The 17,565-nt window shown below is 42.1% G+C and overlaps 1 protein-coding gene across 6 annotated transcripts in view; it reads left to right on the forward strand.

Annotated features, from left to right (window-relative positions):
* LOC144512556 (uncharacterized) overlaps window positions 1-16,822 on the forward strand; it is a 73,825-nt gene extending 57,003 nt beyond the window's left edge. For all 6 annotated transcript variants that reach the window (XM_078243329.1, XM_078243324.1, XM_078243325.1 and 3 more), the window contains 17 exons: window positions 1,000-1,077; window positions 2,166-2,201; window positions 2,322-2,375; window positions 2,842-2,913; window positions 4,168-4,233; window positions 5,212-5,236; window positions 6,588-6,641; window positions 6,749-6,783; window positions 6,876-7,001; window positions 8,173-8,320; window positions 8,400-8,464; window positions 8,802-8,930; window positions 9,015-9,047; window positions 11,081-11,500; window positions 12,512-12,709; window positions 13,351-13,460; window positions 14,059-16,822. In XM_078243329.1, coding sequence (XP_078099455.1) covers window positions 1,000-1,077; window positions 2,166-2,201; window positions 2,322-2,375; window positions 2,842-2,913; window positions 4,168-4,233; window positions 5,212-5,236; window positions 6,588-6,641; window positions 6,749-6,783; window positions 6,876-7,001; window positions 8,173-8,320; window positions 8,400-8,464; window positions 8,802-8,930; window positions 9,015-9,047; window positions 11,081-11,500; window positions 12,512-12,709; window positions 13,351-13,460; window positions 14,059-14,272 — 1,863 coding nt within the window. In that variant the 3' untranslated portion in view covers window positions 14,273-16,822. The remainder of the gene's footprint in view (window positions 1-999; window positions 1,078-2,165; window positions 2,202-2,321; window positions 2,376-2,841; window positions 2,914-4,167; window positions 4,234-5,211; window positions 5,237-6,587; window positions 6,642-6,748; window positions 6,784-6,875; window positions 7,002-8,172; window positions 8,321-8,399; window positions 8,465-8,801; window positions 8,931-9,014; window positions 9,048-11,080; window positions 11,501-12,511; window positions 12,710-13,350; window positions 13,461-14,058) is intronic.
* Window positions 16,823-17,565: the final 743 nt, after the last annotated feature.

Here is a 17,565-nt window from a genome sequence, read left to right on the forward strand (position 1 = left end):
CACAGTACTGTGAAACAGTAGCCATTTAATTGACTTTGTAAATGTAAAAGAACTTGATTGAAGGAGAATTTTCAACATGCTCGAATCATCTCCAGGAGTTTAGTTCTGTTTGTTTTTCAACAGTATTTTGTTACAAAGAAAACAGAAGTGTTATAGCTTTGGCTATTTATTTTACTTATGTATATTGTTAATAATTTGCATAGTTGTCTTCCAGTTGACCATGCACTTGTTGTCCTTCTGGGTCAACATTAACACTTTTTTTTTTTAGATTATTTTTGACAAATGTGATTTTTTTGTCCCTTTTTTAAAGCACTTCTTTTTTCAATGTTTTTGTCACGTTTTCGATGCTATTTTTCACTAACACCAACTTATTACCACTAGTTTTACACTTATTTTTTGGAATATGTATTCTAGTAAATTATACCTAATAAGCTTTGAATACCCTAAACATTGAATACCCTAAACATTGAATACCCAAAATTCAAAGAAAGTAGTGATCAAGTACTTGCAATTGTACTTAACGTTTTGGGTAATTTGGTTAAAAAGAAACCCATATTTCTCTTTAAGTAAGATTTGAGAACGACAACACAAGGGTTAATATTGTTCTTTGGTGTTCAGTTTATACAGGTTTTTCAAATTCAAAAGATTCTTCTTCATATTTATTTTTAAGTTAAAGAAATGAATATGTTTCCCTGTGATTACAGTTTACATAGATATCTATTTTAACTTAATGACTTGGTTTTTCTATTAATCCGTCTAGCGAACATAAATACTTTATTTTTTTCCTCTCGCAAATTAATGGCAGATATTGCAAGAAAAAGCATAACTTTATTTCTGGATATCATAGGATTTTTAATTTGAGTTTAACGTGAAGGAAAACAATGCAGCACAGCACTGTAGTTTGTTATCTGAGTAGATCTAGTAGTTAAGAAAATGACCCTTCATTTGTTTTCCTTTTAGCTATCTATTTAAGATGTCTCATTTTGTTGTTTTGTTCAGGGGGAGAAGGGAGAGCCTGGTATCATCCTGGGGCCTGATGGGAGACCCCAGTACCTCGGTGGTTTGGCAGGACGGCCGGTAAAAACCTTTATGAATGACCAGATAATGAGCCATGAGGATGCATTCACCCATTTTTCTAGCATTCTCTATGATCCAAGTGTTTAAATTGTAACCCTGTTTTCCTATGTGTTTGTATTTAAGTGACTGATGAGAACGACAATCTTTGACATTGGTCCAGTATTAAGCAAGAACGTTGCAGTTGGCAGCGGCGAAACAAGCTAAAATGTAAGTTAATTGGGCAATTGCGCACCTTCAATTTACGTCCACAAAAGTGCTTGTTTTGCCGCTGACAGGCTCAGATTATTATTATTATTATTATTATTATTATTATTATAAGTGTCTGACAACATTATGTAAAGGATTTCTAAGGAGGTCGACCTTTCAGTTAAAGAGTAAGTTCCTTTTTTTAAACGTGAAAAGGTCCACGAACTTGCTATCGCTAAACCCACCAGAATCCATGTAAATAAACAGTCATTTTATCATCGTAAAATACACTTCATTGAAAGTCGACAGAAACGAAATAAAACTATGAAAAGACGTTTTGGGTTGTCTTTCCACTTTTCCATTTATCACAACTCTAGTTGTGATTGAAATAAACACATAGTTCACAGATTTACATGTGCAAATATGTTGGCTCTATACACGCTAAAAGTGCGGTTTATTTAAATGAAGTCTGGTGGGTTTCGGTGATGGTAAGCTCGGAGCTGTTTCTGGTTAAAACAAAGATGATTTTACTCTTTTAAAAAAAGGTCTAGCTCTGTAGGGATCCTTTCCATAATGTTGTCAGACACGTATAATAATAATAATAATAATCTGAGCCTGTCAGCTGCAAAAACAGCACTTTTAGGTGACGAATTGACAATGCACATTTGCCCTACAGGGTTACATTGCAGCCCGGTTAGCGGCTGCTGATAGCAGCATTCTTGCTCAATACTGGACTAATGTCAAAGATTGTTGTTCCCATCAGTCACTTACACACAAAAACTGGAAAATAGGGTCCAAGTTGGAAAAAAAACGAAGTTACCCTTTAAGTGTCTAAATAAGTGATTATTTGCCTAAAATGTCAGTGTTTACAGTGTTTACAGTACACGTGTATTCGTTTCCAGGGCGATAGTGGACCCCCTGGCCCTGTGGGACCTCCAGTGCGTACCATATTTTCAATTACCACATTTTGGGTGTTTTGCTGATAGAACATAGGCTATAGGAAGCTAGCAGCATCGATTCAGTGTAATAAACCTGTATGAATATTTTTTTTTCTCCAGGGTCCTCATGGTCCCCCCGGCCATAAGGGAGAGATTGGGTTTCCAGGTAGACCGGTGAGTAGATTTCCTGGTACATTTTTCAAATCGAGTCTCGATTTAAAAATGGTGCAAAGTCCACACTACCACTAGGAGTCCCTAAAGTAAGATGTGTTTAATTTACACATATATGGGCTTTAATCTTGTTCATATTTTATGTCAAAATGACAATAAACGTTATCTAGCTATCCATCCATCCATCTATCATCTATCTCTTCATCCATCTATCCATCATCCATCTATCTATCATCCATCCATCATCCATTCATCATCCATCTATCATCCATCCATCTATCTATCCATCCATCCATCCATCTATCATCCATCCATCCATCCATCCATCATCCATCTATCATCCATCCATCCATCCATCTATCATCCATCTATCATCCATCCATCCATCCATCCATCCATCCATCCATCCATCCATCCATCCATCCATCTATCATCCATCCATGAGTCTGAATGTTGTGTTTAATTGTAGGGTCGACCCGGGCTGAACGGCGCCAGAGGAGAGAAGGGAGACTCAGGCACTGGATCTGGATCTGGTTACCCTGTGAGTATCACAGCTGTTGTCTTATTTTTCCATTCAACGTAAGTCACCGGTAGGCCTGTAACAATTCCTACATAATTGTCTAATTGCAATATTTCTTTACATAATCACAGTTTCTTTGTTCAACCGCAGTTCATTACTAACATAATCTAAGTCGCCAATGCTGTTGATGGTAATTGTTGATTTTGTTTGGACATGCCAAATTGTAATTATATAAGTTATGTATTGGTCGGACCGTTGAGCTAAAGCTATACTTTTTGTTAGCTGTTGGCACTCATCCCTATACACGTTCATAGCAACAAAAAGGACAAAAGGGGGGGAAACAGTTAGAAATAAACGCAAGTACAGCAGCAGTGACGACTATTTTGACACATAGTTTTGCCAATAGCAATAACCAATCATCTGTTTTTTGTTAATGATCAATGATTTGTTTTTCAGTGATGGGGATACATTTTCTGTTGTCAATTTTATGTTCATCTAAGAAAGAAAATACGTTTTATGATAATAAAGAGGTATTGTTTACTTCATAGGCTGTGTATTTGTGTTACTACATTATCTGGGTCACATGACAGAGATATATAACCAAAAGATATCGCCTACGATTCATTCAAAACTATAATTTGTTTGAAAAAGTAATAAATAAATAATATATTTTGACTGAAAGAGACAATTATATTGCTACCCGCAATTAATTCGGAGACAATTAATTCTGCGGCAACATTTTTGAATTGTGACAGCTCTAGTCACCAGAGCTTGAATGTTAGTCAGTCAGTTAGCTTTTAAACGCCTCCTTAAAATTCATTTTCACAAGATGGCCTACACTAAACCACTGTATGTCTTCTCTTCCATTCTCCCAACACTGCGTATTTCCTCTTTTTGCTACTTTTTTATGGTTTTATTTGAATCACACTGTCATCACATATTTAAATTATGCTTGATTTGTATTATCCTTTTAGTGTTTTTAGATCCGTTGCCATACATGTTTTTGTTATTGACATTGTATCTTGCATCTTGTATCTTTCGCTGTTTGATGAAGTGCTGCTTGTTCTAATTTTGGGGTCGGGGGGGGGGGGGGCTTGCATGGGTTTCTGATTCCTAATTCATATCCTGTAAATCTTTTTGATCTGGAAAGGACTTTGTGCGTGATGCTTGAAGAGTGCTATATAAATACAATTAGTATTATTAGTCCAGTTTGCTTCTCAGCTTTATGATCAGGCCATCCACATGCAGTAACCAATATTTGTTGCTTTGTGCCAGGGTCCTCCAGGTCCACCGGGCCCCCCTGGACCTCCCGGACCCTCTGTTCCCAGCGACAGACTCGGAGTGAGTCCAGACACGAAAACATTTAGTACTTTTGCAGTTGTGTGTCCAATTCAGTTAGGAAGTTTTGGGAAAAATATGATTCATTTATTTATAGGTTTCTTATCTTATGCCTGTCCAGTTAAAGCTTTAGTGCGTAACTTCAGCGGTGCATGATCGCGGAAGGCGGACTGGGATAAAAAAAACGGCCCTGACATTTGCAACACACCGGCCCTATTTTTATCAATAACCTAGCTTGGAAATTAGGAACTCTGCCTTCCGACTGCATCTTTCCATGCACCTCGCTGCAGTACAGTCTTGAATATTTGTGGCTGCATGCATAAAATTTACTAAAATTACCAAAGACAAATTATCAGTAGTGGCCGATTGTGGCCTTCTGGCATTTGCCCAAATTCCGGTTGGCCAGTCGGTCACTGATCATGTTGTCATTACTTAGAATTCCTCATGGGGGCGACAGAAACTACGCACTATAGCTTTATGAAGAAAAAAAAAAGGATTATTTATACTTTATTTTAATATGAATTGAAGTTGACTGTTTGGTTATGTTAGTAGATGACATTTTCATTCATGCTGTTAAGAGACTTAAATCAGTGTTTTCACTCGGTTTGTGGAAGACTCAGGTGCACATATTTGGCGGGTCGTCCCTCAAACAAACGTTACGTTTTACAGAAATATTCTTTGCAATTTGCCATCATTTTGTAGCATTGTTATCATCATATCTGTGTCTGAAATGTTGGCAGATAAATGAATTACACTCAAAACGCTTAAAGACCAAACTCGCTAAAGAAGTCCAACTACAATCATTAGATCTGAGAAACATCAGTTAGTTATGATGCTCACATTGATTTTTTTTTTATATGAATTTGGCTAAGGTGTTGCCCAAGACTGCTCGGGTGCTGCTCCAAAGCCATATAATGGTGGGGAGAACACTGCTTAAATGTTCCTACTTCTGGATGATAATCCTTGTTTTTATCATTTCAGGGATTGGACTCCAGATATTACCAAGGTAAATTCACTTCATAGTATTTATTAGGATAACCCCTTGAGATGAATCATCTGATTTTCGAGTGGGTCCTTAAGACAAATATACAGAAAATACAAACACACAAACACACAGCACTCCCGAAGCCTAACTACTCCAATGCCAACTGATTTCCCCCCCACACACACACAGTTGCCAACACATTAAGGAAGAGAAAACAGTGCCATGACTGAAAGAAAAGTAAAAAGGAATAGTTTGACACGTATTTGTTTTCTTACAGAGTTAGATGAGAATATTGACTCAAATATGAAGCTGGAGCCAGCAGCCGGTTAGCTTAGTTTAGCTTAGCTTAGCTTTGCTAGCCTGGCTCTGTCTGAAGGTAAGAGAGTGGTATCAATCTTCTTATCTTACTCTCAAGAACTCGCAAGAAAGCGAACGAGCGTTTTACTACAGATGTTAAACTATTCCAGGGGTGTCAAACTCAACTTCACTAAGGGCCACACGGAAAATTAGAATCACATCCAGGGCCAAGACAGGTTTAGTTTATTGACCTGCTTTTATTTGTGTTAGTAAAGTATCTTTGACGTTTTTATTGCATATCTCATATAGCCTTCTCGCTCACAGTTTGGTCGACATGAAGCCCTAAAAAAGTCAGCAAAAAGGTTCCACAATTTAGCAAAACAATCATTCTGATTCCATTTTTTTTTGTACAATAGGCTACCACACAGCTGACTCCCAACAACCTGACTGAATATCACAGCCTGAATATGCAAACTCTCTGGGCGTGTGTCAACTTCTGAAGCCACGTTCACGTCGCTACGTTTTGGTTTCTAAGCGTTACATTTTGAGCCAAAAGTGCTCTCCGTGCACACAAGTGTTTAACCTAACACGCCCAAACCTCATATCTCATCAACATTCTGGTATACTGGGCATGAACAGAAGGCAGCGTGGAGACTCCGCCCACTGCTGGTAGTTACCGTGGTAACGTCAGTAGCTTAGTCTGATAGAACGAGACCTCATCACCTAGTCATTCCAAACCATCTCATTCAGAGATTCCAAACCAAAACGGGTCAGAAGGGTTTCCAAATGTCTCCGGTTTAGGGGCTCGGAAACACCAGAGCAGGGGGAATGAGAGGGGGAAACGTCAGAGCAGGGGGAATGAGAGGGGGAAACGCCAGAGCAGGGGGAACGAGAGGGGGAAACACCAGAGCAGGGGGAATGAGAGGGGGAAACGTCAGAGCAGGGGGAATGAGAGGGGGAAACGTAGCAGAAGATATTCCTTTTTAAACCAAAAAGTAGCAACGTAAATGTAGCCAATTTCCCTCGGTACAAATAAAGTTTCATCCCATCTTAACGTAATACATCTCGTTTACAGCTCTTAAAGGAGAGAAAGGTGATCGTGGACTACCAGGGACACTTGAAATCCAAGGTAGCACCACTTTGTCTGTGCACGTGTGCCGAAGAAGCTGAAAAATAAATGTTTCATGTTTTCAGTGTGTACAAACTCAAAGCAAAGGCATTTTTTTTCTGTTCCAGGTGCTGGGGGAACCTTTGACATTTACACGTTAAGGGTAAGCCTCAACTCAATGTAGTTTGTAGTTCTACTATTAGCATTAGTATGATTTTTGTTTAAATGTCTGGGATGTTTCTTTAATGTGTCCAGAATGAGTTGAAAGGTGAAACGGGCAGCCCGGGCTACAAAGGAGAGAAAGGAGAACCGGGCGGAGGATATTACGACCCCCGCTACGGAGGGAGTGGAGTCGGAGCCCCAGGATTGCCTGGACCTCCTGTAAGATCACACTAACCATGTTTCCATCCACACGTTTTTCAAAAATATCGAAGTTTGTTTTCATCGGATTCGGCTCGTGCGATAGACGCTGATGGAAACGGTACTTGCCGAGTAAATAATGAGTTGCGATTGCGTCTTAGGTCATTTTATGGTTGCAACCCGCCACAAAACGAAGAAGAAGTTGTTTTAGGTTGTTTCCGGATTCTTTGCAGACACGGCGGGTGTCAACAAAGACAGATACAAGTGGACGAACGAGGGGACGACAGACTTTAAATTCATGAGCGAAATATAGCCGCTATTTTAGATAGCAAAAATCTAAGAAATGCCATAATGTATCTGCATCACCATAGCGATGTTTTGATAGCGCCGTTGTCTTATCATAGCTTGATATGTCGCTGGCACATAAGCACTATTACAACTTGTGCAACATTCATCATTTGTAGGTAGACGGCGCGATCGATTTTGGCGAGCAGACTTTGTTCGCAAATGTTAACCCGCCATAAAACAAAGAAGGTTTAGGTCATTTCCGCCACGTATTTCCGCTTTCTTTGCAGACACGGCAGGTGTCGACACAGACAGATATAAGTGGACGAACGAGGGGACCTTTTTCATTTAATTTACGGTTTACTGTTTGGAGCGCTGTCGTTCCCAAACCACAGGCCGCCGCCGTTGTCGTCTGGCATTTACGTGCGTCTGCATCACCATACGTAGGGATGTTTTGATAGCGTCGTCGTTGTCTTATCATAGCTTGATATGTTGCCATCAGCTGGCACATACGCACTATTACAACTTGTGCAACATTCATCATTTGTAGGTAGACAGCGCGATCCATTTTGGCGAGCAGACTTTGTTTGCAAATGTTAGCTTAAATGTTGTGCGATTCAGTGAAAAAATAATGAATGAAAACACCTTAAATTGTCTCAGATCTATCCGATGTACCAAGTTGATCGCAAAACAGCACGTGACGTCATTACTCACAGGTTTTTATTCGCTTTAAAGCCGTTGGATGGAAACAGACTTTCCCCGACTTTATTAGCAGGAACATTTATAACGAAACTTCAGATAATTTGATTGACAAGTGGATGGAAACATCTATTGTCAAAAACATAACGCTTCACGGAGTCAGTTTAGGGTCAAAGAAATCAAAATCTTTCTGTCCTTGTCCCATCAGGGCCCAAGAGGCGACTCAATCGTTGGCCCACCTGGCCCCCAGGGGCCACCTGGTCAACCAGGAAGAGGCTACGACGGGCAACCTGGGCCACCGGGGCCACCTGGACCTCCAGGAGCATCCTTACCTGGAAGTTACAGGGGCACACAGAGTGAGTTATAATCATAAACACACACATATATTCAAGATCATGTCTGATTTCAGTGATGTGACCGTCTTTTGAATGGCAGCTATCAATATTCCCGGACCACCGGGACCACCTGGAGTGCCTGGACTACCTGGACAGTCATCAGGGGTGAGAAAACTTGTTCCCCGTCAGATTTGTCTGCTTTATTTCGTCATTATATAACAATATTTTAAAGTATGGGGTAGCACAGTAGGGACCAATAATCGGGGCATTTTTTCAGAATACAGCATAGAAGATCTGCTTAGAAATATAGGAAATACTGGATAGGATAGAACAACACACTGTAATTCTGCTAAATAAAACATCACAAGAGAAGAAAAAAGATGAGACGAGAAAACATTCCTTCTAGCCCCACTCGTGAATACAAATGCCACTGTCATTATAGCTGTAGGACAAAAGTAGCCTCCCCTGGCTTGGTTTACTTTGAGTGTTTTTGTGTCCGTAGGTGACGGTGTTTAGGTCTTATGACACCATGGCAGCCATCGCTAGGAGACAACCTGAGGGCTCTCTGGTGTACATCCTTGAGCAAACAGATCTCTACTTACGGGTCCGAGATGGAATTCGTCAAGTCCAGGTAAAATACGCAGCGATGTTATGAAGATAAATGACAAGATAAGAATAGTTCCATGTATACTAATTGTTGTCTCCTTTTATTCAGCTTGGCAACTACATTGCTTTACCCAGTGAGGATGTGAGTGTTATTTTCTTTTTTTAATCTTCTGTTGGTTCAACCTGGACCCTATTTTCCCATGTTTTTTTTTTTCTAAGTGACTGATGGGAACAATAATCTTTGAACTCTCTAATGCCACCAGACTCCTTGTATATGAACAGTAATTTTAGCATCATAAAATACACTTCATTCAAAGTCAACAGAAACAAAATAAAAGTATGAAAAGCCGTCTTGGGTCGTCTTTCCACTTTTCCAACCATTGCAACTCTAGTTTTGGTTAAAACAAACACATAGTTTACAGATTTACATGTGAAAACATGTTGGCTCTGTACACGCTAAAAGCGCTGTTTATTTAAATGGAGTCTGGTGGGTTAAGCGATCTCTCTGTAGGGATCCTTACCATGATGTTGTCAGACACTTAGAATAATAATCTGACCCTGTCAGTGGCTTTTAGTGGATGAAATTGACGATGCACATTTGCCCCATAGGGTTACATTGCAGACGGTTCATGGCTGCTGGTCACAGCGTTCACGTTTAAAGGGGTGATAGAATGATTATATAAGGTATTTTACACAGTTCCTTAAGGTCTCCTAAGAGGGTATGTAACATTGGTTGGGCTGAAAATTGCCCGAATGCTATTTTATTAGGCCCTTAACTACCCTGTGAATATGGCTCTATTTGGAACAAGAGCTTTTCTTCCAAATATGGTATGCTCATGAATATTTAGATGAGCTGCGCGCTGATTGGTTTGAGCGAACCCCATAGAAACACATGGGAGACGAGACAGCAGGTCTCATATTTCAGACACTGCAAAGTTATACGTTGTTTGTCGGGCTATTCCGTTCTTATGAGACTTTTTTAAGCGAGAAATCAACTATTTAAAGCTCAAATATGGGCCGTTTTACGAAAATTTATGGCTAATTGCAAATTTAGTAAGACGTGTCGGACTTTAGGAGCTCCACACAGTCTGACGAGAAAGCGGCAACCTCCACACCCAGTGAAAGCCACCGTTTCTCGGTTACTGGACGACCGGGGCTCGGGGCTCTGCGGAGCTGCAAGCTAGGCTATGTGTCCCATTTCATCTGGGGGAAAAGATCGTTGCTACACTCTCGGCATAACTTTCCTATATTTACAGTTTGAATTTCGTCACGCCACTTACATAACATCTACCCCAAGGTCTTATAAAGCTAACTATGGTGTCCGATTTCAATTTAATGCATTTTTGTGAACATTAGGGATTTCGTTAGCTGCTACTGTCGCTTCAATCCTATGAATCGCGGCTAGCTGCAGGCCCTGGAGCTCCATCAGGGCCTCGGCATTTTGTAGTCCAGTAACCCAGAACCGGTGACTTTGTGCGGGTATGGAGCGCCGCGGGCTTCCCTTCGTGACGGAGATCCAGCTAGCTCACAGCGAGCCGGAGTCTATGAAGTAGGACATGCCGGGCGCGGGGCAGCACCGGCCGCTGTCACGTTAGCCTGCTGAGCTCCTGCTGAACTGCGACACACAGTCGGACAAAATTTGTAATTAGCCATCAATTTTGGTAAAACGGCCCATATTTGACATCTACATAGTTGATTTCTCGCATAAAAAAGTCTCAGAAGTGTATTTAGTAATTAAATAGCGGACCTCTGGAGATCTGCATGACCTAGCTAGATTCAGAAGACTAAGCTGACCTCAGGTCAGTGGTGTAGCCTATGCAAATGTTGTGGCGTGACAAAGACTAGGAGTTGGGATGCTGATGTCAGCTTCCAGCTTTGTTGAGATTCGCCTGTTTTCAGCGGCAGTTTCAAAATGTGAGATTTGTATAGTAAAGGGGTATCAATGGGATTTTGAGCTTCTATGTATGTCGTTATTCAACTATGACAAGGTAAAATCAGTTTTGCATTCTATCACCTTTTTAATACTGGACCAATGTTGAAGATTGTTGTTCCCATCAGTCACTTACACACAAAAACACAGGAAAATAGGGTCCAGGTTAAAAAAAAAGAAAACATTCCCCTTTAAGAACATAAAATATGCCCTGTTTTCATACATATCATGCACATTATTTTCAGGGTAATGACGTTGCAGCTGTGGAGCCCCCACCAGTCGTCCCCTACTCCCCAGACCACCACTCCAACACCGACAGCTCCGCCCAAAGGCCCCCTGAGAGTCCGGTCCACCCGGGCTCTGGGCATCAGTCACACCCGGACCCTCGATACCCGTCACACCCTGACCCCAGATACCCAACCCACCCTGATCCCCGATACCAACCTGACACACGGTATCAGCCCGATCCTCGGTTCCCAGCACCCACAGATCCCAGGTTTCCAAGCTACTCCGAACGGGTAAATCAACCAGACGGTAGGTATTCTGTCCACACGGTGCCGGAACACCCTGCGTACCCGGCCGCTCGCTACCCGGTCACCCCTCAGCGAAGACCACCTCCTCCCGTGCCCCAGACTCCAGTCCACCATCACACCTCAGGTCCCGGGGTAAGAGAGGCCACTTCTTTTTTTTTGCTGTCGTGATTAACAATTTTTATTTTATTTTTTTAACAACATACAACTTTCATTCAACTCAACGCAACATGAACACAACCCCCCACCTTCCGTCGTCACCACCCACCCAGACAGAAATCAAGAAAAGATGACACAGTAACTACAATATTCAAGACCATTCAACAAAATAGTAACAAAATAGACAATATACCAAACATATGAATAAGTGCCAACCCCATAAGCCCAACATACACGTCTCTCCCCAGCACAAAGCTTCTTACGAGCCCTCCAGAAAGTTCAGCTACTTTTCCCATGTTCTATTGTAGACATCCAATCTGGCAAACTGTTAATAGGACATCTTTTCAAATGCCGCAACCCTAGCCGTCTCACAAGCCCACTCCTGGATTGAAGGCAGCCCTTCATTCTTCCATCCTCTTAAAATAATCTGTCTGGCTATCATTAAACTAGTCTGGACTAGAGTTTAGATTCTCTGCCCGAGCGCGCGGGCGGGGTCAGGCCGATATTTCCGGCCACTATCCTCGGGCTGGGCCCTTGATCAAGCATTTGTGTTTTTTTTAATCATTACTTTATTAACCTAATTGGGCGGGGAGAAAGCTCTGCCTCTCCAGCTTCTCCCGTAGCTCTGGTTATATGTCCTGCACTGACTTGAGTATGAGGTAAACTGTGCTAAATCGTGTCTCTAAGCTTTAGTCTGGACCCAGCTTCTTATGTTCTTATCCGTCCCGCTTAGGATCGACCCATCTCTCAGAACAAATAATCTCAGGCTGAATGGAACCTGGGTCCCTGCCAGCAGACATAAATTATCACGTATGCCGGTCCAAAACTCCTGGACTTTATCACAGGACCACAGGACGTGAAGTAATTGGCCGTCCTCTTTCTTACACTTCCGGAGAGACCCCTTCTAAACCATCGCACTCACATCTCTGCTCCAGAGTTTTATTTTAAAATGAAATATTAATACGGAGCGTGTTGGTGTTTCCCCAGCTCCACCTGATCGCCCTGAACGTCCCTCAGACGGGCGGGATGCGGGGCATCCGCGGCGCAGACTACCAGTGCTTCACTCAGGCTCAGGCCATCGGGATGAAGGGAACTTTCCGGGCCTTCCTGTCCGCCAAACTCCAGGATCTCCACAGCATCGTCCGCAGGGCCGACAGAGACCGTTTCCCAATAGTCAACCTGAAGGTAGCCGACTGTTTGTTTGTTTTTTAAGCCATTTGAAGGAACAGTTTAGACATTTTGGGAAATGGCTTTTCTTGCAAAGAGTCCGATTAAAAGATCTCATGTCTGTACGGTAAATATGAAGCTACAACAAGCAGCCGGTTAGCTTAGCACAAATACTGAAAACGGGGGAAACGGCTAGCCTGGCTCTGTCCAAAGGCAACAAAATCTGCTGACCAGCCTCTTAGAATGTAGGTGACAGTAGTGGTGTTAGGAACCATAGTTGATCCGTGGTCCGTACGGATCAACACTCACGGTTCGAAACGCATGTGAACCACGGATTAATTGCAAAGTTTAACAATAATAGTAGTGTGAAATAAATGAATTACTGTCCCTGTTACTTAAAGTAAGGCTGATATATCTCTAGGGTTGCAGTGAAAAGATCCATGCAACGCAACTTTCTGTTGACGTGAACGCAGCTTGTTAAAAGTAGTCGATAGAGCCGGCTACAGCTCCATCGTATCAGCGGCAGTTGGTAGTTGAGTTATCCGAGAATAGGGGGCTTAGAGCCGGGGTTGGGTACCGAACCCCGGTGCTAATACTGGTGCCTAAACGACCGCTGTCTACTGATCTTTGTACTGATTGTGTCGTCTCACCTTTGTCAGGACGAGGTTCTGTTCGACAGCTGGGAAGCCATCTTCAGTGGCGGCAGGATGAAGGACAACGTGCCGATCTACTCCTTTGATGGCAAAGACGTTCTCAGTGACAGCACATGGTGAGCCAAATGACCGATGAATATATAACAGACTTAGTTAGAAACTTTCTGACTAACAACTAGGATTGGGCATCGAGAACCGGTTCCAACTTGGAATCATTTAAAAAATGCAGATTCTAATGGAATCTTTTTTTTTTTTTTAACCGTTTGGAAGAAATTTTGTTTCGAATCCGATCATCGATTCCTAATTTAACTTTTGGTTTCCGTAGCGGCCACCTTCCAGCAGGAGCTTGTTGTGTTGCAGCCATGGAGCTCAGTAAACGGAGTTCTAGTGTGGCTTTATTTGAAGTTGAAAAAGCCCAGAAACTCTTTATCACCATTGAATCAAAGTAAAATGTTCCTCTTATCTGTGAAATAAGCATGTGACCCCTTTTCAACTCCACCCTCCTGTTGTTGTATAGTCGACGGGTAGACAACACAAGGGTTAAGAAAATCAGGATCGAGAATCGATAAGAAACGGAATCGAAATGAAGAATCGGAATTTGAATCAGAATTGTTGAATTAAAACAATGCCCAGCCCTACTAACAACGGAGGAAAACAACAAAACAAAAGTATGCGTTAAAAGTCTATTCATGCCGCTCTTCCTTTTCCCCCTAGGCCAGATAAGATGATGTGGCACGGGTCGACCGGCGGCGGGCAGGCGCACGCTGACAGCTACTGTGAGATGTGGCGCGTGGGCGAGCGGGCGCTGAGCGGCATGGCCTCGTCGCTGCAGAGCGGCAGCCTGCTCCAGCAGAGCTCCAGCAGCTGCTCCAACTCCTACGCCGTGCTGTGCATCGAGAACAGCTACGTTGGCCACGCCAAGAGATAGACGCACGCAATACACATGCACACACACACACATTCTTTTCTATCTATTGTAAATAGGTTTTTTTCTTAGGAATAATTAGATTATGTTTGTTTATGTTGGTGCTACACAGGATTATACCACATGTTGGACCTAAATTAAGCTCAGGTGACGTACAGCAAAGGGCCGTCCACACCAAGATCGATGACTGTAAGCATAACTATAGTCAATATCAACGACTATTCCTTCCAGGATTGCTCCGGTGCCGCCGGAAGATCTGCCAGATGTCCTTCTTTTCCAGCCAGATGTCCGTCCCCTTCCTCTGTCTTTGTGTTGGCGTTCTAACCTCCGGTGGATTTGTGAGGACTATGGTTAACTGCTCCTCAGATCTCTGCAGGGTAAATCCAGACAGCTAGCTAGACTATCTGTCCAATCTGAGCTTTCTCTTGCACGACTAAAACTACGCTAAAGAACAGAGCCCTACCGAGTGGAAAGTCACGACAAATCTGTGCAACAAATCTCTCCGCAGTCTCTCTCCGCCGCGTCATGCTGTAAACTCAGATGGATTCTGATTGGCTGTCAGTGTTTCTATCGTTCATCAAATCGCTCTGAAAGTGATCCCAATGATATCGTTCGCCACTGTCGTTGCCGTTACAGTTCCACTGGAGTTACAGCGATTTTTGAAAACTATTTGTTTCTAGTTATCGTTCTTGGTGTGGACGGCCCTTAACACACCCTCCGGCAGCCATATTGGAAGTCCACGCCTTTTATAGGCAACAGTGTGTTTCCAAAAGGGCAGTTTTGTTGTCTGTGAGCGGTTCAAGTATTTGTTGTTTGGGACTCGTCAGCTAATAGTCGCTATAATGGTGATATGGATATCAAATTAGCATGCTTGGTGCTAGCTGGTAAAGCCCAGTTTTATTGAGAGGCATTGGGATTCAGAAACAATGACTACATTTACATGCACATAATATTCTGTTTTTTGCCCTTATTCCGAAAAAAGACGATATTCACACTAAGCTGTTTACATGGCTAATGAAATTGAAACGTTTCTGCTAATATTCGGGCTGCAATGTAACCCTCTGGGACAAATGTGTATCGCCAATTTCTGTTTTTGCCGCTGACACACATTATGGAAAGGATCCTTAAACCCTCTTTGTTTGTTTAACCAGAAACAGCCCTGAGAGCGCTTTAGCTAACCCACCAGACTCCATTTAAATTAACAGCACTTTTAGCGTGTGTAGAGCCAACATATTTTCACATAAACTGTTTTTTTAACCAAAACTAGAGTTGTGATGGTTGGAAAGCGGACCAAAACGGCTTTTCATAGTTTTATTTTGTTTCTGTCGACTTTGAATGAAGTGTATGATAGTACACATAGTATATTATGATTCAAATTACTGTTTATTTACATGGAGTCTGGTGGGTTTAGCGAACGCAATTTCGTGAATGTTTTTGTTTAAAAAAAGGATCTTCCTCTTTAACAGAAAGGTTGACCTCCTTAGAAATCCTTTCCATAACGTTGTCAGACACTTAGAATGTTAATCTGAGCCTGTCATTGGCAAAGCAAACACGTTTGTGGACGTAAATTGAAGGTGTGCAATTGCCCGATAACTTGCGTTGTAGCTTGTTTGACTTGGTGGCTTGATATACCACTGTGATCGTACGTAGAAATGATGTCTGAACTACCACAAAGATCTGCTTAAGTGAGGAAACTTCTGTTTTCTCATCTTCCTGCATGCATATAACCAAAATAACTGTCATTAACATTCCACATTTACAACTCAAATACCTGAAAACAGTGTTAATAATGATTTTTTCCCCCAGGTTTCCTGTGGCTTAAATCCCACATTTACTCTTTATATACAGTATTTGTATTGATGCAGTCATCAACACATTTCAGCACCCAAGAGCAGGATTAACACAAGTTATTGTATATGAAATGTATGTTTTTTTTTAAACTTGTTTTCCTTTATACTGATGTAATCTGTAACCCACAGCACTTGAGTAATAGCTTTTGATTTTATTTTGCGACTTTCTTACATGGGAAGATGTTTTCAAATCGTATTTTTAGCAGTAACAAAGGGATATTTATTTTGTATAAACCGTGCATTTTCTAGTATAATGTGTGATGTGAATGCTTTCACAAAGAATAATATTTCCAAATGTATCCAGCAAATGTGCAAACCCTACACAAAGATGTGTAATGCTTGTTGGAAAAAAACGTTTTCCTCTGACATAAAGTTTGTGCACATAGTAAGCGAACCCATTTCTGTACAGATATCTGGATAGGATTCAGCCATAAGTGTTTGTCTATGCACTGTTGCTTTTTATTTGTTTTTGCGTTTTTATCCAAGAACAGTAAATGCACCGCAGCTAGTTTACAGTGGAGAGCATACAAAAACACTGGGGTCACACGTCATCACTCATTAGTTTTGGTCTAAAACTGAGAATATAGTGACATTTCATGTGCCATAACAAATGCAGAAAGATTTGTATTATCTGTTTTTCTCCTAGTGTGAGCAACATTTTTGAAATGTTGCATCTTATTGAATAAACCTGTGTGGAACATGATGTTGTGGTGCCTGTTTTAAGCTATTATTACAGTCGATGGATCTCAGTTCCCTGAAATTGTATCTGCGGCTCCTCCACTTGCCTCCTTTTCCTCGTTGCCTCTCTCCTCCCTTGCTTCCTCGGTGGGAGGGACTAAGACGCGAGGAAATCACGGGAGGAGAGAGACAACAAGGAAACGTGTTTTCAGAGGGATGAGATGTAATTTCCTCTGAAGCGTCACAGCTACACGACTTTCTGGAAGGCTGCTTTAGTGTATCCTCGCTCATAGCTCCTCAGAGATCCCTCCTTCATCCTCAACCTAATGGTGAATCTCGCTCCTCTGTTGAACCGGAAGTTGTTCTGGCCCTCCTTGAAAGGCCGTCTCAAAGCTCTTATTCCTGCCCCGAGGATGGAGGAGGCATCTCCGAAGATCTATGATCCAGGATAGAGGAGGGATCTCTGAGGAGCTATGAGCGAGGATACAGTAGACGAGAGCAGCCTTCCCGGAAGCCATGCAGCTGAAATTAATTTGATAAATCCGCCCATCCAGCCGACGGATTCATGTGACACTTCAGAGGAAAGGACGTCTCATCCCTCTAAACACACTTCCTTGTTTCCTCTCTCCTCGCATGATTTCCTACATCTCACGTGAGATGCACCCATAGCTCCTTGGAGGTCCCTCCTCGGTCCTCGGGGCAGGAATAAGAGCTTTGAGACAGCCTTCACGAAGGAGGGACAGAACAACTTCTGGTTCTACCGAGGAC

Source organism: Sander vitreus, chromosome 24 (assembly GCF_031162955.1).
Source record: "Sander vitreus isolate 19-12246 chromosome 24, sanVit1, whole genome shotgun sequence".
NCBI lineage: Eukaryota > Metazoa > Chordata > Actinopteri > Perciformes > Percidae > Sander > Sander vitreus.